At 42.8% G+C, this 21,031-nt stretch overlaps 1 protein-coding gene and 1 long non-coding RNA gene across 3 annotated transcripts in view; both read right to left on the bottom strand.

Moving 5' to 3' along the window:
* LHX8 (LIM homeobox 8) overlaps nt 1-2,819 on the bottom strand; it is a 32,758-nt gene extending 29,939 nt beyond the window's left edge. The window contains exons 1-2 of one of the 2 annotated variants that reach the window (XM_016190452.2): nt 2,546-2,819; nt 264-350 (exon numbers count right to left, since the gene is read on the bottom strand). In XM_016190452.2, coding sequence (XP_016045938.2) covers nt 264-350; nt 2,546-2,626 — 168 coding nt within the window. In that variant the 5' untranslated portion in view covers nt 2,627-2,819. The remainder of the gene's footprint in view (nt 1-263; nt 351-2,545) is intronic. The other variant, XM_060201001.1, reaches the window with a different exon arrangement.
* Nucleotides 1-21,031, bottom strand: part of LOC132541431 (uncharacterized) — a 610,114-nt gene that overhangs the window by 512,325 nt on the left and 76,758 nt on the right. The gene's annotated exons all lie outside the window — the stretch shown is intronic.

Below are 21,031 nucleotides of genomic sequence, written 5' to 3'. Positions count from 1 at the left end.
GTGACTCCGAGCTCCCGCCAGGCAGCCGCGAAGACTGCGGGACCCCTGACCTCCAGGACCCCAGTTCCTCGCGGCCTTCCCCATCCCTCCGGGGCGGTTCGGCCCCACACCCCGCCCCGCCCACACCCTCCCCCCAGCCGCGGCTCCCGGGGCCTTTTGGGGCCAGAGCGGAGCGTGGAGACCGCGCCTTTAACCTGGGCCGACTCCCCACCAGTCTCTCCAGCGCTCACGTCTCTTCTCTCTCTCTCTCTCTCCTCACTCACCAGTCCCTCTTCCCCGGCGCCTTTCTGAGTCCTCCCGGCCTCCAGGGCTGCAGTGCGCCCGCACTCCTCCGACATGAGCCCCGGGCACTGCGGGGTTGGGAGAGGGAGGAAAAGCGGGAGGAACAGACGGGAAGTTTAGAGGCGGCGCGCGCGGCCCACAGCCCGCGCTCCTCCGCCCGCCCGGCCGGCTAATGAAGACCCAGCGCGCCCGGCCGCGCGTGCAGCCCTCCGGGTGCCTGGGCCCCGGCGCCGCGGGCGGGCGGGCGCGCACTCTCCCCCGCGGGCCACGGCTGGCGGCTGCAGCGGCGGCCGTGGCGCAGCCCCAAAACGCGGCGAGGCTGCCACCCGAGCGCGAAGCCTGGCCCCGAGCGCCGCGCGCTCTAGGGGCTCCGGGTCCCCAGGGCTCACCGGAGCCCGCTGGTTCCCCGCCCCCCTGCCGGGGGTAACAAGTTAATAACAATCATCCCCGCACAAAGCATTTTTTTCCAGACGTCAATCACCACGGAGCGGGGATCACCCGGCAAAAGGGGGGTGCTCGGAGGCGGAGGGCGGGGGAGGGAAGTGGAGTGGGAGAGAAGAAAAGAGGATTGAGGAGGGAGTGGGGGGGGGAACATGATTTCTTTAATAACCTCAATTAAAAGTGCAAGACACATATATTTTTAAAGGGGGCTTTTCGAATTGGATAGCCCGAAAGGTGAAGAGGTTTAATAGGATACTTGAAAGCTAATTACAGCGAGATTTAAGAAGCCTGGTGTTTGTTCCGATGACAATTTGAATGAAAATGCTTCAGATTAACACTGAGCCAGCAGCTCTTTCGTAAACTTACAGCAATTAGAGCTGCTAGTGATTTACACTCGTTTCTTTAAGGTGTAAATTGCCACTTACTGCTCAGTAAGTCAACATTTGAGCTACTAAAGGATTATTTTTAACCAGCGCAGAAAGCGGGTCGAATAATGGAAAATATCCAGCTGAATTTAATTTGAGCCATTAAAAAAAAAGAAAGAAAACCTCAGTCAAAATGTTTTAAAGCAACAACACGCACTGCTTAACTGTTTCCAAGTCTTTGCTGGTGTTTTGTTCAGAAAACACAATATCTATCTCTATCTCTCTCTTCCCTCTCCCTCTCCCTCTCCCTCTCCCTCTCCCTCTCCCTCTCCCTTTTCCATTTCCTCTCCTCTCCCTCTCTTCCCTTCTCTCTTACCTCCCCCTCTCTCCTTTCTGTCTTCATTTACTAAAACTGGGCGGGTGAGAACGAGGGTCCCCCAACTGGAGCGGCCCACTCCTCTCCCTTTCGGCTGGCAGCATCAGAGTATATATATTCCAAACCCGGGAGTGTCCTTGGTCCTCATCGGGTGCCCTGGGTACCCTCGGGGGGCGCTCCAATTGGCAGACCCGCCGATGCTGCCATGGTGGCCGTTTGCTAACAGACACAAAGAGTTTAAGCAGAAATGCCCCGCATTCGCCCGATGATTCCAGCGTAGTGTCGGAGTTCAGGTTGAGTCAACAGAGCTCGGTTTGGATCTGGCTGAGTGCGCTCAAACCCGCCACGTAGAATTCTCAGAAGCAAAATGAGTCCTGGCTCCCGAGCTAGGTGAGATTTGACAGTTTTCCCCCATCAGCTAGATTAACAGTGACTCCCGTGACCTGGGGTTTCCTTCTTTTGAATTCTAAGTAAAACGGATCTACTGGACAACTCTAAGCCCCCCACCCCACGCCACCCCGTTCCTAGCTCCAGACTTCCAATGAGCACTTGGATTTCGGAGAAGAACCGCAGCATAAGCTCTGGGTGACCCTCCGCCTGCGGGACTCCAATAATTGGCGCCTCGGTAGGTAGATCCCACCTGGTAGCCACCAGGTCTTCCCAAATCGCTCTTCCCAATCGCCTCTGAGGTCTGTCCCGCCAAGACCAGGCAAATACACAACAAAAGCACAAGGCAAATACACAACAAAAGCACAACTCACGTGTACCCGAGAGCGCCTTAGGCTCCAGGCTCCCTCTCCCAAATTACAGTCTCCATGTCTCAGGTTAAGTGAGCTAGTGGAGAGGTGAAGCAATGATTACTGAGTAATCATTACTGAGCAGCGCTACTAGGTAATGACAATGCCTTTTCTTTCTTTTTTCTCTTTCTTTCTTCCTTCCTCCCTTTCCTTTTTAAAGAATTGCCAGGTTTGGTGATGAGGCCGTTACTGGTAATTTCTGAACCTGGTTGAAGAGCCCAAACTGCTCTGCGTTTTAAGGCAACTGGGATTCAGCAGGTCTGGCCAGGCGTCGGCTCGCTCACCTTCTCCAGAGGAACAGCTAGTTCCGGCACGTCCTTTTCTTCGAGTTTACACACAAACATCTGATCGCTTTTCCAATACATGGCACTGCCAGAGCTGCTTATCACATACCAACTCCAGAGGGTCAGGCTGTCGGTGTCTGTAGATCTTCCCCCTCCCCCGCCCCAACGCACTAATAAAAGCTGAAACTCAGAGGAGTAAGAAAGCTACAAGTCTGTCTTCAACCAAAGAGGCCGCTGTGGTCGTAACCACTCTAATGTACTATTCTGAAGATTATTTTCCCAGCTTCACTGAGGTCGGTCCAGCCAGGAAGAAGAGGAAAAAAGTTTTGTTTTCCAGAGGGTGGGACCTTAATAAAGAGAGTAAAGGGGGTGTAGAAGGGAAGCATTTTCCTGGAGGAATAGCCTCACCTCCTGAAGGGAAACCCGCCTTTTCTGCATGTTAAGATCTTTATCAGGAACAAGTCAACTTACTCCAGATTTGGTATTGAAGGGGAAAAAAATCTATTGGGAATAGCCTGTTAACTTTTGACTTAAAAAAAAAAACTGTTCTGTGCGTTTGTCTTGGCTTTTTAATTCTCATTCCCCAAGCAAAACCTAAACAAAGATTCAGATTACATCTCTTTGCAGCAAGCAGAAGAGGAAGCTGAGGTCTGAGTGACTTAAGCATTTTAAGTCATTCTCCTGAACGGAGCAGCTCTGTCTAGTCAAGGAACAAGACTGCTTTCTGCTTGCCTGAGGGCTACTTATCTAGCAGTCCACACTCCTTTGCCAAAAGTTTTCTCATTAAGATAAAGGAGGGACATCTAAGCAGCACAAAAGCTTATGATTTGCGACGTGATTTGAAGTCAAGACTACAAGAAAGACAAAAGTATGTTGGTAATGGCGTTTACCCTTTCATGTTGTCCTAGACAAAATCTAAGCCCTACAAACTTCCAGCGCCTGTCTTAAATACTGAGTGTGAATGTGTGTTTCTTTAAATAGCATCTTTATGATATACATTTTATTTCCTTATTTAGTGTATGAAGAAACTAGTAATAAAATATTTAACAATGCTTTTATTTCCAAATTTCCCTCAAATGAAAAATGCAAACGAATGTCTGCCGTGTAAGTAATATTAATATGTAAACTATTGTGAAATGCTTAAAGACCTTTAACACTATCGTGCATATACTCTGTCTTCTTGCCTTGTTTCTCTAGAAGAAGAAGTTGAAGTGCTCTGCCCAGACTGAGATAGAAGCAGCTTGAGGAAGGATAGTGGGCAACAATGATTCAAGTCTGTGCCATGGGCTGGGAGCGAGCAGTAACTGCAAATTTAATTTTTCCTCAATTCTGTTTCTCTCCCATAAACATCAGGGCCCCTAGAGCATGTTCCTATGGTCATTACTTTTCTCCTCCTCCAGCAGCCTGCACACAATAATATTAGCTATCCCCCCTACTGGTCCTTTCTGAGAGATCTCTTAAATTTATGGGGGGGGCACTATGATTAATCTTTGCCCTCTTTGAATATCAAAGATTTGGATTGACCTGAGTTCTTGAAAAGTAAATCTGTACATGGAAAACAAAAAAGGATTGGTTTTTGTTTTTGTTTCATCAAGTGCAAAGAAATTCCTATTTGCGGATGAATCCACAAAATGCATTTTCCATGAATTAGCGTCGATTTTGAGAAGGCTCCTCCGAATTCACAAGGTCGTGCAAATGGCTGGCCCTATCAGACCTGACTAGAACAGGCTAGAAAATGGAATTTTAAATTTAAAAAAAAGTTTGGCGATTTATTAATACTTCCTATTTGCTAGAGCCTGAAAAATGGGTTTGGGTGGGTACTGCTTTGCTTCTATCCGCGACAGATAATCGCGTGGGTCCCTTGGAGATCCAGAGAGAGAGCGCTGGAGCTGTTTTAGGCAGCAGGGCGGGGGCGCCGGCGTTCATGCGGTCTTTCCACCCACTCGCCTAATCAGGCGGCTCTCAATCAGGTTTTCAAAATACTAATCTTGATCTAAGAGCTTCTATCTCTGCATAAGTGGAGGAAATGATTCATTTTTTAGAGGCTTCTGAGTTTGGGGGTGGGGGGAAAGAAGAATGGTCGTCAGACTTGAGAAGCTCTAAAAGACTGGTGTGATGTTCCATTTTTTTCTCCCAGTCCGGGTCAGACGCGATGAGAAGTATTTGCGTGCTCTCAACCTCGCTCTGTAGGCCTCGGGTGGTGAGTGTATTTCTGTGCCCAGAGTGGCATATGTCTTTGGTGGGAGGGGGGGTGTTGTGTGTCCTGAGTGGAGATAGGAAATCGGAGAAAAGAATATGCAGATTTGTGCTAGGACTGTCAGCGGTGAGCATCCCACCCTTCCTCAGCTCAACGACCTCTTGACCCCTTGTCAGAAGTGATCATATCCCAGGGTCGCTCCTGCACAGTGGCCGGGCTTCTTGGCCTTTGCATCACACATCTTTCCCACACTCCTAGGCTTGCGCAAAGGGAAAGTTTGCCTGCTGCCTTTTTACACCATACTCCTTCCCGCACTAGATGCTTGTGTTTTAAATCAGAAGGACTTCTTTTGTCTTAGTAATGAATATTCACCTGAGTTTTCATGGAGAGAGATTTGGGAAAAGCGAACAGAGCTAAAGATACCATCTTGTGAGAATTTCTGCAGGTTGGGTGAGGGATCTCCAGTGTTGGGGCACTTCTCACCCTGAGATGTGGAATGTCTAGATGGCCACCTCTCAGGTTTAAATGAAGTCCGTAGACTGTACGCCCACCCAAGGGATCAGCAAACACTGCTGGACTGCAGAGCTCTTTGCAATCCAGAGGAAAGATCACCAGAGACTTGAAGGTGCATCTTATCCCCTGTTGCCTGGAGTCCGTGAGAATTAGGAGGCTCTGTGTGGCAACTCTAAAATCAGTGGAGGTCAAGAAGGGGTCTGGGTCCCACAGAGCTTGATTGGAGGTCCGGGTTGGAAAAAATTGAAACATCAACCCTCCCTGACCCCCACAGCTTCCACTCACCTCAAAGAGCTGCCTAATTGGGCTATGAGCAGCTGTGAAATTTGTAATCGCCTAATAAGCCTTCCACCTTGGTAATTCTTATCAAAAGGCACAAAACTGATATTTTCACACTCGGCTTGCACCACAGGTACCGTTTATAAACATCCTTCATCAGTGGGATGAAATTAAGCCTGCATTGACAGAGGTCTCTGGAACTTGATATTTAAAAGCAATAGATCCGAATTAGCAAATTATTACTTTTAGGAGGGAAAGTCACCACCAAGTTGACTATTGAACCTTTTGCCTTTGAGCTGCTCTGCAGTGAATAACCACATGTTTGAGGGAGGACTTAACCTAGAAGATCTGTGGTGCTCAGGCAACCCCCAAATCCTCTCCTGCTCTGGTTCCCAGCCCTCCCACCGACCTGCAAGGACACTCTGGGGTCTCACCTGTGGAATACCAGGGAGCCGCACAGCTGGGGCCTGGAGGAAACTTGGTCAAATCCCAGTGAGCCCAATACTCCCAGGCTTGCAGGCACAGGGTCAGCGCCAGCCCTCAGGCGTCTGCGTGTCCCTTGGCCCACCAGTCCTGAGGTCCCTACACTCCCCTTCCCCATCCCCCACCCCTTAGCCAGAAGGTGGTGGCCAGGCCAGGGGTGGGGGGGAGTGGGGTGTGTGTGTGTGTGTGTGTGTGTGTGTGTGTGTGTGTGTGTGATTCCTCTCTGTCAGTAAGGAGACACTGAGACAGTGCTCCAGTCTGGTTCTTGCGCAGATCTCTTTACCTTTGGAGGTGAAAGCTCAACCCAGAGCGTCCGGAAACTGCATAGGTCAGATTAGGTCAGGATTAAATCCTTGGAGTTTCTGTCCACCTCGCCTAACCATTATTAGCATTAGTCTAGAAAGGAACAGATGAGACAGCTTCCAGATTCTTTGCACAAACATGCGCAGTGTGGTACCCGTCTGGCCTCTCGGACCTCAGACCTGGAGATGTGCTCACCTTGGACTTTACCGCCCAGGTTCCTTCTCAGACTTTTTCACCCCTTTTTAAGGAGAAGGGAGGGGCTTGTTTATCTGCATCAAAGGAGGCAGCCTAGAGGTCTTGAGGGCCTCTGTCTGGGACTGACAAGGTCTCTCCCCTCACAGCGGACAGAAGGCCACTCGATGGGTTTCCTAGTGAACTGAGCATGCTCAGCGGGGACATTCAGGGACATGCTGGCACTCTACCCGGCCTCCACCACCAGGACCTCTGGGGACCACAGCTTTGCTAACTGCAGCCTGATAAGCCTGCTGGGACCTACAGGATCCAGAGGCTCCAAAGTCAGAACCACTGGAGAGGTTGTAGGTGTGGACTCAGAGCTCTCCTTGGGGGTCCATACACAGACACACAGACACAGACACACACAGACACACACACACACACACACCGCTCCCCCCACAAACACACACACTCCCACCAGAGCGCAGGGAGAGTCAGGCCGGCTGCAGAAGGAGAGAGGGAGAGTTTCTTGCCAGGTGAGAGAAGAGACTAGAGACAATAAGGGGCAACAAGGTACCTACATAGGCGGAGGGCACTCTAGGACGTTCCTGGGCCAAAAGCAAATGCAAAGTGATGTCCATTCCGTTAGTTACTCATTGTGACATTTCCAAGCCAACAATGCCTTCTTAAGCACGCTTGCGGTTTGGAGCTGCTGTTTTATATGCATTTTACTGTTTAGAGTGAGCAGCACGTAGGACCAGCGGAAACCTAATTCAAACCGGTTTCTACAGATCCCAGCTCATAAAACTGTGAAAGTCAAAGTGCACAAGGTAGGGAGAAAGAAATCAGAAGAACTCGGTTTTCTTCTCCCCACTTCCTAGGTCCAGGGTTCTGTACACACTCTAGGCTCACCACACTGATCTAGCCAAGAGTGAATCTGGGAAAAGGTCGGAAGCCCCAGTCCAAAGATTTCCCCTTCTCCACATCCTGTCCCTCAGGGATTCTGCAAAGTAGAACTAAAATTCCAGAATGATAGGACAGTGAAATTTAGTGTCTGAGTGCAAAAACCTGGGTGTCAGACGGTGTTTTTCAGGCAGAGGAAGGGGTTGAGGTGGCAGGGAATCCTATGAACTTTCTATTCCTAGGTTTTGATCTGATCTGATGGAAGAAAGTGCTTGTCAGGGGGGTCAGCCAGCACAAGAATCCCTAGGAACAAGTGCGTTCTCTCCTGCCCACCTCAGAATAGATGTTTTAAACCCCCCTCACAATACTTCTACTTTCTGTCATTGCTTATCTGCTGTATCTTATAAAATGGTAACATTTTCTACCTCCTCAGAATACCCTCAAATTATTGTATAGATGATGACTTTTTCAGAAATTTCTGCTACACAAGACTGGTTCTTGTAAACTCTAGCACTATTTTCTTCCTTACTTTTTTCTCTGTCCTTTCTCATGTCCTTTTCTCCTTCAGTGTTTGTCTGCCTGCCTGCCTTCATGAGAGCTTGGGGTTTTAAAGGCCGACAATGAGAAAAACAAAAACAAACAAACAAAAAAGCATAAAGGCAGACAATGAATTATTTTAGTAGGTACAGGGGACCTGAACTTAGCTAAACATGTAATGATTTGGAGAGAGGGGTAATTTCATTGAAAGGGAGGGGAAAATAGAGAGAGAAAGATGGAGAGACACCTGCAGTCCTGCTTCACTGGCTCATAAAGCATCCCCTGCAAGTGGAGACCTGGAGCTTGAACCTAGGTCCTTGTGCATAGTAATATGTGCATTTAAGCAATATGTGCCACCATTGGGCCCCTATTTTTGGCAGTTCTATTAGCTTAGCACTTCAGTCTTTTCATCCTTAAAATGAAAATGACACGACTAAAAACGTTGGCACACAGTAGAATCTCAGCAAATGTAATCTGCTCCTCTCACATCCTATTCCTTCATGGAGAGATCTGGATGTAAGTGGCATCACCAAAAGCCTCATTTCCCAGGTAAAAAGGGAAGGCTGGTGTTGGTATATGCTTGCTCTTAGCCATTTCTAAGTCCTCACTAGATTCTACACCTAAGAGACCTCTCTGGGCTGCAGAGGCTCTAGAGAAGAGCAGACAGTTGGGAGTCAACTTTATTTCCACCCAAGGGTGCACATTGAACTATTTTCTCTTGTTATTGATTTGTATTGGAGTTTTAATACAGTTCAAGCACATGGCCCCCCTGGCATTTCTCTCGGTTTGTAGGATGTTGCTGACTTGTCAAACACTCCCACTGACTCTAAGGGCACACAATCATACTTCAGTAACTTGAGTAGTAATCCAACAGCCAAAATCTCACAAAACTGCTCTCTTTTCAGATAGGAACACTTTCAATTAAAGCACTGATTTACTACAACCTGAAGTGGTTTTTTTACTTAGTTGATCTGGATTATGGCTCCATAACAGGTGGTACACTTGCTAGCCTCTTGCATCCCATCAGCTTCTGGCCAATTTGCAGGATGACAGATGCTGTGGTTCTTGTATCCATGGCAGGAGTATTCTCTTCTCGTAGCTATAGGTTAGTTAGCACAACAGGGTTTGTAATCTCAACTAAAAAGCCACAAAGGCAAACCAGAGTGTAGTTTCAAATCATAGAAAAGATCTTTCTCCTTTTCTTTGCAAGATACAGAACCCTGTGATTAGTCTTCAGTGAGTTGACCAAAGCCTGGATGGAACAACAACAACAACAAAATGTCCCTTCTCTTGTGTCTTGTAGTGCAAAGGCCATGTTCACTTTCAGAACCTTGTTTTTGGTTTGAACCAAAGCTTTGTTCACTGTGTAGTCTGAAGCATTTGTAGTCTCCGAGGTCACAGTGCTCAGGTTGGATTGTGCACAAGTTATCCACCACCTCTCTATCACTATGCTGAAGAAGTCTTTAGAAATAGTTCCCTCCCCACCAAGAAAGGGAGGGGTGAATAAATTTGACCTTGTTGAGTTATCCTGGATACAGTGACCATGTGCTATTCTGACTGACTGACTGTCTGGAGCCCACTTTAGTGCTCAGCATCAGGCAATAAAAAGTTGCTTCTTGAATGATAGATGTGTTGGCAGGAATAGCAGGTCTCTGCATTCCTAGTACTAGCTTCCTATTACTTTACCTTGGCACCTTCTTGCCTAGGACCTGAATCTTTTAATTCCTAGGAAGGCAAAGTTAGGAAGGAATTAGAAATTCTGATAATTGAAACTGAGGGAATTCCTGGGAATCAGTCCATATCCCTTCCCTTTACCCCTCCCCCTCAACCCCCAAAGCTGAAGGACATGTAGCTTCCATGAATCCTCAGGTGTCATGGTTATTTTGGCTCTCTGGAGAGTCCTTCAGACTGCAGTGCTTGCCGTTAAATTGAAAACCTACTCTGGATACTTAAGATAGCATGGCAGCATGCCTCACTTGTAGAGAAAGCCACTGTGGGAAATCCAAGGACATGTTGGGTCTCTGAGAAGTCAGGGCATGTGTCTGTGGACCCACTCTGACTGAACACATGGAAATGCTATGTGTGTTGGCTGGACATTGACACTGGTTATGGCTTATCCCCCAGCAAAGTAGGAGGCTTAGTATGGACAACCAAGGTGGGAGTTGAGACCACCTGGAGACAGATGCCTCTGCTCTCAAGAGTCCCTGGGCTAGATGGGACACCATTCTTGTTTACTCTGTGTAAAAAAAGAACAGGTAAGGGGCAGCCAGTGATTGATGGAGTACTGAAACCAGCAGTCATGCTGTACCAGTTAGTTCACAGTTGCTGTACACTGAATACATACCTTGGCCAAATCTAGGCCCAGACTAAGTCAGACTTTATTCTCTGCAGTTGGGAATAGTTAGTTGGGAATAGCTGATTAAAGCCTGGGAGTCCCTGAGAAAAGGTTGAAGAGGCCTTGAGACCTGGGTTATCTGCATTACCCTCCACAGTGTTCGACTTATTCCAACACTAAGGGGGAAAACATTAGGACTTTATTTTGAAGTCTGGGTAGAAGCACAAAAAAAGCTCTGCAAGCTTAGCCATAGCAGCTGTAGACATACAAACTTGCAAAAAAAAAAAAGTTAAAAAATGTTTAACTCATTTCATTTCTTCAACTAGCTATCCTTCTCTCTGGAAAGACTATGAAGTGCTTTATTTACTATTATGGAGCTTTCTCCTGTACTTCCTTTCAGAAATAAAGTCTTGATTTGGTTCAGAGCTTTACAGTTTGCATCAACTTTTTTTTTTTTTTTTTTTTGTGCTTAGGAATCACCTGAAACAATAGATAGTATTTCTGAAGCTTTTAAGACATGCAATACCTTTTCAAGGTTTCCTCCTCTTCCTCCTTTCAGAATATTCCTGCTTCTCAATACTTAATTTTAGCACTGTTGTGGAAAAACTTCTTTCATAAAAGAAAGAGAGAGAGAGAGAGAGAGAAGAGAAGAGAAGAGAAGAGAAAAAGAAAAAGAAAAAGAAAAAGAAAAAGAAAAAGAAAAAGAAAAAGAAAAAGAAAAAAAATCGGAATCAGTCCATACAAGTCTGTCCCTTTAAAGGTCAATATACCATAATAATAATGATGATGATGATAGTAATAATAATAATAATAATGAACTAGTAAAATAAGGCATGTTCCTGATTCTTAATATTGCTTTGAGATGAATATGTACAAGCCTATCTTTATCCTTTTATAATAAATACCATTGTTTGGCAATGACCAAATAGCACTTATGTTGTTAGTACACTGGGCACAATCATCTACCAGACAGATAGTATACACAGTTCACAGGCAGGAAACCTGAAGGCCAGAAGAAGAGGTCCAAGTTAGCAACGAACTTGCAAGTTAGCCACGGAGTATGGACCGTGCAAACCGTGCAATACAGAAAGGGTATTTTTTAATAAGCCTCGCAGAGTATGAAGCATCTCCCCTGCCGGCTGGTTAGAAGGTGTGGCTCCTCCTTTTCTCCCTGAATCCTAGAAGGGGGAATTCTCTTAGGACCTGGTCGGGGGCGGGAAAGGGCTGGAGGGTGACGTTAGGGGAGAAGCCAGGTGGGTGGTCGGGGTTTGAGAGACTTGAGCACTGCTTGCAAATTACGTAGGGCTAAGAGGCACGTGTGAAGCCCGCGGGGAGGCCCCGTCCAGGGGATGGGAAGCTGCTGGGGGCGGGTGTGGATCGCATGCAGGGTGAACTCTTTCTCAGTGTCTGCAGGAAATAAATATTGTTGCATTTCCTTGGTAACTTCCTAGCCCCAGGCAGAGGCTTGCAGGCCGCCTCCTTTCTTCGCCCCCCACCCGGGCAGCCTGAGCTGATTCTTTTGGACCCAACCTCCGGAGAACCACCCCCAGCCTCGCAGGCCCTCAGCCTCAGCAAGCCGGCTTGGCGCAGGTCCCTGGTGGGCTGCAGCCCCGGGGCAAGCCTGGAGGTCCCTGCAGCGCACAGTGCACTCCGGGAGGTGCTGGGGCTCAAAGGCTTAGACCTGGGTCCCCAAAGCAGTGGGGCCTAGGCGTGACTTACACCATCACCCCTGCACCCAACCTGGGGAGGAGGGTGGCCAGTGGCTCCGAGACAACTAACTACATCAGGCCAGGCTCTAAGTCAGACTAATAGCCCTGGTGGGCGCCCTCTTTCTCCGTGGGTGACCTGGAAGGGGGGAGGTGCAGGGGTGCAGAGGCTTGGGTTTCAAATGGGAAACATTCATCTCGCAGAATCAGATTTGGCTGCAGGAGAAGTCAGCGCCCTGTGGAGTCCCAAGAGCATACGCCACCCCCCACCCCCTTTCCCCACTGCTCTTAAATAGGTATACAATTCCTGTGCTACCCAAGAATTCTTAGAGCCTTACAAAAAAAAAAAAAAAAAACTGTCTCAAGGAAAAGGAACGAAAAAAAACCCAAACTAACATGGCCTAAACTGGAACACTTGGTGTCTTAAGAGTTTGATAAAGTGCAAGAGTTTACGATGCCAAAAGTAGGGAATGGAAACTAGTACTGGAGATATAGGCCTGACCAGCAGCGGACTGTGAACTCATTTTCTTCTTGTGGTGTCTACACAGAGCTTCTGTGCTGTCCTGTGCTCTAAGTGGCAGTGTTACAGCCTCAGCAAGTGTTTCCCTAGGGTCTGGAATTTCTCCTACTTGACCTTAATTTCTATTCCACCCATAGCTGACTCTTGGTACGTTTTTAATACTGTCGTGCAACGCTTGCGCAAATTAAGTGTAAGGAGGCAGCCACCTCTACCTTTTAGAAGCCAGATCTTCTAAAAGGTAGGGGTGGTGGAGTATTTTTCTGAGCTGATGAAAAAAATTTTGATTGATATGATGGATAAGAACCCTTAGATGCCCTACATTTCTTAGGTTAAATCAAGGACATCGTTTCTTTTTATAGGCCAACTTTGGTCTGGAGAAATATCAGTAGCATTTCTTGATGAGGAAATGCATTTGTTCATCCTCCCCCCCCCCCAGTTGGCAAGGACATCGTTTTTAAATGTACATCCCATGTTTATTGTTTCTGTTTGGTACTTTGGTCATTTGCAGCACATCTGTTTCTGATGTTGTCCCTGTGTTAAGCACACACTATTGTGTTAGCAAGATTTTACACCATCTGTTTAAGAAAATTCTTGCCAGTGCTATTTGATGCCCAGTTGAACTTTAGCCAAACTTCTTCATTTTTTAATGTTCTCTGAGTCCTGAACATGTATAATACATTTTAATGAAATTATGCTTTTATACTTGCTGACAGACATCAGAAACACATTTACCCAGGTCAACAGCAGTTTAGCTAAATGTTGAATAAGAGGAACAATATTAAAATAGTAAAGATGTTGGAAAAGAAAAATATTTGAAAACAAAGCTATTAAATTAAAGCCAAATAATCACCCACATAAACAGCTGCCCACCCCTCACCCCAACCCTTTTAAGGTGTGCTAGGAGTTAATGTATTATTCTGATGATTTATGTATTTTATTATATATATATATTAACCTTAGGAATTTGTATTTTTATATAACTTCCTAGGGTGTAATGCCTATTCCAAAATAGTAAATATATATCATAGATACATTAAATGTAATGTACAGATAACCTTAATAATTGAGCCTAACTAAACTTTTCCTTAATGTTACAGTCACTCATGAAGGTTTTGTTCACTATGTATAAGCTCTTGAAAAACGTAGCTATTTGTGACAACTAAAAAAAATTAAAAATCTATACTTAATACCAAAGCACATACTGATATTTAATGATGAAATCATTGTAAGACTGGCATTGACTTGGGAAAGTGAATACCAGCAATATGTTTTCTAAAACACAATACTCTTGTTCATGCACTAATCTGTTTTGCTTACACTGAAGGTGTATGTATGCTCCATTATGAGGTCTTCACAATGATAATTTCATAAGATACTTTAGTTATCAGAAATATTACCTGTAACACTTGTGTTAAAATGATAGGCTCTGACTTTCATTTCTAGATACTGTATTCTTAGTTTGATTTTTTAAAAAAGTTTCCATTGATTGAAATCTGCCAAAATGAAGTTCCCTGGATAAGAGAAGTTTTACTCTAGTTACCACGATTAAATGTGTGTCCATTTAAATAACTGCTTAGGGGGTATGGAGATGTCTGTTTCTTTATGAAAACAAATATTTGCTTGAGTATATTTAGTGCTAAGGTGGGTATTACAGTTGGAATACAGCACCTTGTTACTATGAGGTATTCTGGTTATAGAAAGAGAAGCAGTTTCATGACTGTTTTTTTTTGGGGGGGCATCTACTTATGCTTCTAAAAATTGTTTTCCCCAATCTATGCATATTTTAAACTGTTAATTCAGATGTGCTGAAATATAAACTGTAAAATTTTAAAATAACATGTTACTCAAAAGTGAACCTTATGAGTGTTCAATGTTTGGTTCCAATTAATCTGCTTAGACTATTTAGTGGATAAAATAACAAACCTGATTTAGTCAATCTGGAGTTCTGCACTAATTTTAAATTTCTATGTGCATCCTTAAGTCTAATGCTTTTTCCTATGCAAATTTGTTTATAGCTATTTAAAACCCAAGATTAGAAGAATAATTACCTAGAAATGCATTATCTTAAAAACTGCTTTATAGCTTCATCTCTGTAAATGAAAGATGAGTTCAAAATCTGTGACAATGATTATTGAAAGAAAACTACATATGGTTTTTATGAGTTCAATTCTGCAAGTATATACTGAGCACCTTACAGTGTACTAGGTGCTGGGATTAAAAAAAAAAAGAACATGGGTAGTCCTTGCTTTCAGAAAATTCCCAGTCTATTAAGGAGACTGACAAAACTCCAGCTGGCTCATCCCTGTAATCATATATTGATTTCTATCTACTTCTTGGGGTTTGAATTGGTAAAGTATCAGATGACCCCCTCATTACACTTTATATATGTTCTTAAACATTTCAAAGGCTGTCATTTGTGTGGAGCAAAATGAAGAAAAACAAACTATTCTTAGAGACTATATGATTTCTGAGATAACCTGAATTTTTTTTTTAGTATGGAAAAGTAACAGTATTCATTTGATGTTCCTGAGATCATCTTCTCAATTAAGGTTTTTATATCACATTTCTCTTAGTTATTTATTGCTGCCAGAGCTTTTCTGGGTCTCTCCCCAGCCCCTCTAAACAGAGGGTGAGAAATAGAGATCAATGAGAGTGAGGCACATAGAGACAAGACAGTACAGCTGTGTACCACCTCTCATGAAGACCCTCTTTATATGGTGCTCCCATGTGGTGGCTGGGAGCATCTGCAGTAAAGTTCAGGCTTTACTATGACAGCTTCCACCAGACCTCCTGCTTCACATTTCTTTGGTTTGCTGTACAGTCTGTTGGCAGAGCGGTAGTGCAGCGTTATATTAGAACTAGAACACTTAGATTTATTTATTTCTAAAATTGGAGACAGTTCTTTTCTTTCTGTTTCTCCCTTTGTTTGACACAATAATTTTGTTCATTTATTAGAGAGTTTTTATTAATATATCTGATTGGAGAGAACAGAAAGATTCCACAGTGGTATTTAAAGCAATCAATGACTGAGTCAATATTTGCTTTTTTTTAAACATGCATTATTGCCTTTGGAAATTAATTGTCCCCAAGCTACAATATAGAGTTTATTTTCAAACAAAAATTGAGGATTAACTGCTTATCAATTTTTTTAAAAAAGCTGAATATGTGTAAAATTCTGTGGGGAATTTAGAGTAGAAAATTTAGATGTGAAATTTCACTAACACTTATAAGAGCTATAGCCAAGTTAAACTGCTCTAACACTTGTAGAGATTTAAAAATATATTTTATTTGTGGGAGTCAGGCAGTAGCGTAGCAGGTTAAGCGCATGTGGCACAACACTCAAGGACCAGCATAAGGATCCCGGTTCGAACCCCCGGCTCCCCACCTGCAGAGGAGGCGCTTCACAGGTGGTGAAGCAGGTCTACAAGTGTCTTTCTCTCCCCCTCTCTATCTTCCCCTCCTCTCTCCATTTCTCTCTGTCCTATCATCAATAACAACAATAATAATAACTACAACAACAGTGAAAAGCAACAAGGACAACAAGAAGGGAAAATAAATAAAATATAAAAAATTTAAAAAATGTTAAAAATATTTTTTATTTGTCTATTTACTAGAGCACTGCTGAGTTCTGACTTATGGTGGTACTGGGGATTTAACCTGGGGCCTCAGAGCTTTAGACATGAAATTCTTTTGCATAAGTGCAAAACCTTGGTAAAAAAAAAAATACCAGAAGAGAAAGGAGCACTCATTTGATTGAAATAATGAAATACTTTATATTCCTGAGAATACACTGCATGTGAATTGTTCTCTTTGTAATAGTGTTTAGAGTTAGTCTGTATTATATTTTCCTTTTAGAATCTAAAATTTTGAAGATACTGAATTTTTATTTTGCTTCATCATAATCACAGAAATGTTTATGTGATCTGTTGATTCCTACTGGCTGTTATATGTTTCATTTCTGATTGTCTCCCAGTTTTTTCAATACCTGGCTTCTTAGAAAGGCACAATGATAAAGTGAAAGCTATTCCAGTTGGCAGATATTGAGTTATATTTCAATTTCAGGCCCTTTTGATCTTTAGCTATGTGATGAACTTGGATGAAATGGGTTAAGTTAATTTTTCTCTAAAGGTCATCAGAACAAGCTTCCTGCTTTTTCATGATAAACCAGTTTTCACAGATTTTCAAGAGCTTTCTCAAATCAACTTTGAAATGATACTTGTGACAATCTTTCAGAGGGAAATTTTCCTTCAAGTTGTATTCCTGTTTAAGAGTAGCATCATGTCATACTTAATAACTGAATTCTAGTTGAGGCTGACCTCAGATCTGTAGCTAGAATGCAATTGCTTCTCCAAAGTTAGACAAAACTATCTTAAATTAACTCTGACTCCAGCCCAGAGCATGAATTCAAGTTTAACAAAATGAGTGAATCCCAGATAGGCTTCTTTCATCCTTTTCCCTTCCCCACCCCCCCAACCTTTAAAGCCTTGCTTGGGAGTTGCCTTCTTCTAAACATTTCTATTCAAGATCAAGAATATTTCTCTTTTCTTTGAACAATAGTATTCTTTGAATTAGACAACTGCAATTAGTTAGTATTTATAATAGGCACAGCTGAAGTATGATTTCTCCAAGCGGTAATAACTCAGGCATCATAGGTGATTCAACCAGGATGTTTGTGTTAAACTCCACTCATGAGACAGATGAGTAGAGAGAAAAACTGATAATATGATCTGATAGGTCAGTTGTTATTATACACTCAATATAATATACTTTTGTGTCCTTTATTTCAAGTGTAACTTTTTTCAAATCGTTTTATTGGGGGTTAGGTATTTTAATAAGTACAGTAGTCGACACATGAGTACAATTTCTCTTTTCCTTGTGGTCAAGGGTACTTCTCACCTATCATGAGTATAATATGCATTTTTGTTTATTTTCTGATAGTAATAATGCTTTTGGACTGAAATTCTGTTCTTAGTGGGTATTTACAGGGCCGTGAACTAAAGTCAAGAATGAAGACTGTGGCTTTGGAAGAGGCTAAAGGTAACTTAAGATACTTTGTCTGGAATGTGATATTTTACTTTCCAAAACAACATCTTTTTTTAAAAAAGCAATCTAATGTATTTGTGACACTAACTGCAATGGTATAACCAATGGCATAGCTAAAGGATAACATGTCCATAGCAGTTGGAATTTCCATATTGTTGGCTGGTATTTACAGCTATTTCTTGACTATAAATTACTTTCACTCTCCCCCACAAAAGGTATAGGTTAGTCCCATGTAAAATAATACTGTCCTCTTTCTCTTCCTCCTCCTCCACCTCTTCCTCCTCTTCCTTCTTCTTCTCCTCCCCCTCCACTCTTATTTTCTAACACATGAGAATTGATCTGATTATTGCCAAAATATTAATAAATGAAAGTGATATACATTTCAGGTACCATAAAGAAATTTTTCTTTGATTCTTTATACCATTGCATAGTAGCTATGTTGTTTGATTAGGATTATACCCTGCATACATCAGTGATAAACTAATGAATGTCAACCAATCTTTTATTTATCTATGATTAATTTAGGGGCTAATTAGGAACTTAAACTCCTTAAGGACAGGTGATGTTTTGTTCATGGATGCATTTCCTAATGCCAACAATAGTGTCTGATATATAGTTGATTATATATATTGAATATATTGAATGAAGAAAAAATTAGCCTAAATTATCCCTGGGGAGTTTTATTTTTTCTCTCTGTTGAATAGTCTCATTTTTCCTAGATATAAGTTAGGGAGCATGTAGTAAATATACCCAGGTTGTGGATGTGAAGGAAATTACCAAAGATGAAGCTGACACGGCAGGAGGAGGCAAAACTGAAAAAATGAGTGAAAAAAAAAACACACAGTATCTGTCAACCTGTACTTCCACATAACTTCTTTGGTTTAAACTATTTCAAAGTAAGTATTTTTGGTTCAACCATGTGTATCCTAAATGATATACTGATATAACAAAAAATGATTTCTTTATTCATTAGCTTTTTTCCCTATGTGTACTGAATCTTAACAGTAAAAGATTAAAGACATGAATATACAAGTACTACATGACAATTTTTGACTAAATTAGAATATTTTGTATAACCACCTCCTACACTTATGAAACCTTTCTTTCTTTCTTTTTTTTTTTTCTTTCTTTTTGGCCTCCAGGGTTATTACTGGGACTTGGTGCCTGCACCATGAATCCAGTGCTCCTGGAGGCTATTTTTCCCCTGATGGTTGCCTTTGTTGTTTTATTGTTGTTGTAGTTCTTCTTGTTGTTGTTATTGATGTCATTGTTGTTGGATAGGACAGAGAGAAATGGAGAGAGGAAGGGAAGACAGAGAGGGGGAAAGAAAGATAGACACCTGCAAACCTGCTTTACCGCCTGTGAAGTGACTCCCCTATAAGTAGGGAGCCAGGGGCTCAAACCCGGATCCTTGCGCAGGTCCTTGCGCTTTGCACTATCTGCGCTTAACCTGCTGCACCCCCTACACTTATGAAATCTACATGTTTAAATTGTGGATGAGTGAGACCCCCCTTTAATAAGTAAAAAATAGTTTTAAAAATATAAATTAGGTTTTCTAGAATCAGGTGGTTCTTAGGCAATATTTAGAGAATTGGACATGGTCACTTTAAGTACATTTTCCTTTTGTGATCTTTATCGTCTCTTATTTGATATAAGGGCATGTGTATCTAGAATACCATGTTATACATAGTGCTAAATAAATAATTTTAAATAGTTTTATCTAAATACTTATATCAGAGGAAACATTTTCTTTATTGATCAGAAGTAAGTCATCCTTCTTTTAAAAATTTTGTTTGTTTGTTTATTACCAAAGCACTACTTAGCTCTGGTTTATAGTGGTGCAGTGGGATTGAACCTGGGACTTCAGAGTCTCAGGTATAGAATTTTTTTTTGCATAAACATTATGTTATCTCCCCCATACACTGTGATGGCTTAATTTTTTTTTTCCATTTTAAGTATCACTTTATTAAGGGAATTTTGATATGTAGATTTTTTTGTTGTCACAGGGTACATTTCACATTTCCCCAAGATAGATATCAGTGTATTTCACCATTAACTAAATCATTATTTTGTTTCACCTTAGGGACTTAGGTTCCCAATTTTTAGTGCTTCTCTCTTCCCTCTTCAACATCCATGAATCTGCTATGATAGCTGGTATGGTCCATTGTAGGTTCACTCTGTATTGTCCATTGTTTTGTTTTGTAGACCTCATATGTATTCCTTCTTCAATTCATCCCATATATAATATATATATTATATATATATATCTTGAAGATCTCTTTTAAAAAGTCTTGAATATATAGAATTGTAGCTTTAGGTTCTACAAAACATATTCACCGATGTTCAATACGAATTTGTAATAATATGAACTGAACATGAAGCTAAGTCTGTAAATAGCATTTTATCATAAAGTAGTGTTAACAAATATTCAGAATTTACTTTGGCAAAAAACAACTTTTGGAATATCATTTTAAAAGCAAAGTGAAATATGCAATGGAGACTTATAATAGCCATATAATGATTATTTTCCATGGTCTGATCCTCACATTCTAATTTAAATACCTCATCTCTGGTAATTTGGGCATTTTCTTCTTCTTTTTTTTAATGGTCTTAATTACTTTTACTTATTTATTGGATAGAGACAGCCAGAAATTGAGAGGAAGGGGCAGATAGAGGAGAAAGGCAGAGAGGTACCTACAGACCTGCTTCATCACTCCTGAAGCTTTTCACCTGCAGGTGGGGACTGGGGGCTTGAACCCCTGGTCCTTGAGTGTTGTTTAGTTCGGAGCTCCAACTGGCTGGGCTAGCGTCGTGGTGGTAGAGAGAGACTGAGACTCGGGGACACACGGCTGGGCTGAGAAGCTGCAGTTTAATCTTTATTCACAAATGGGCAAATCACCACACCATGTGCTTCCCTATCATTCTCCCTCTGTGGCTGCTGCTGGGACTCTGGACGTCCTTAGCATAGGGGGCGGGGAGAAAAAGGGGCGTGAAACTAGCAAGGGCCAAACCAATTCTCTCAGAGTTGGGGGGAAGGGGAACAAACCAATATGAAACATAGCAACAATTCCCCCTTCTGTTTTTAACTCAATGACCACAGTATCAGGGGTGTGGGGTGAACAGAAACCTATATCATACATGCATTTTCAAAAAAGAAACTGGCACAAACATGGAGAAACATGTAAGCGAGTAATAAGAACCAGTTTGCTGCCAAGGGAAGGCCTGAGGGGGCCATTTTTTGCCTCTGTAGGCAAAACTTTATCAGCTTAAAAAAAAATTTCCTGTCTCTCTGGGGGGCGTACTTGCCTCGATGGGCATTTTCTAGCATGGGGGGAGGGTGAGGCCTAGAGTCCCAAGGCATGGCTGCAGTCAGTCTTTGAGAAACCCAGCAGCATAAGGGAAGCTGCTAGTTTTGTGCAAAGTGTCCGAGGTATACCAGTGAGTCTGATAGAAGTCCAAAGCAGATGTCCACCGAAGAATTGCCAGGGGGTAA

Source organism: Erinaceus europaeus, chromosome 11 (genome assembly GCF_950295315.1).
Source record: "Erinaceus europaeus chromosome 11, mEriEur2.1, whole genome shotgun sequence".
NCBI lineage: Eukaryota > Metazoa > Chordata > Mammalia > Eulipotyphla > Erinaceidae > Erinaceus > Erinaceus europaeus.
This window is presented reverse-complemented; position numbering and strand designations above follow the sequence as displayed.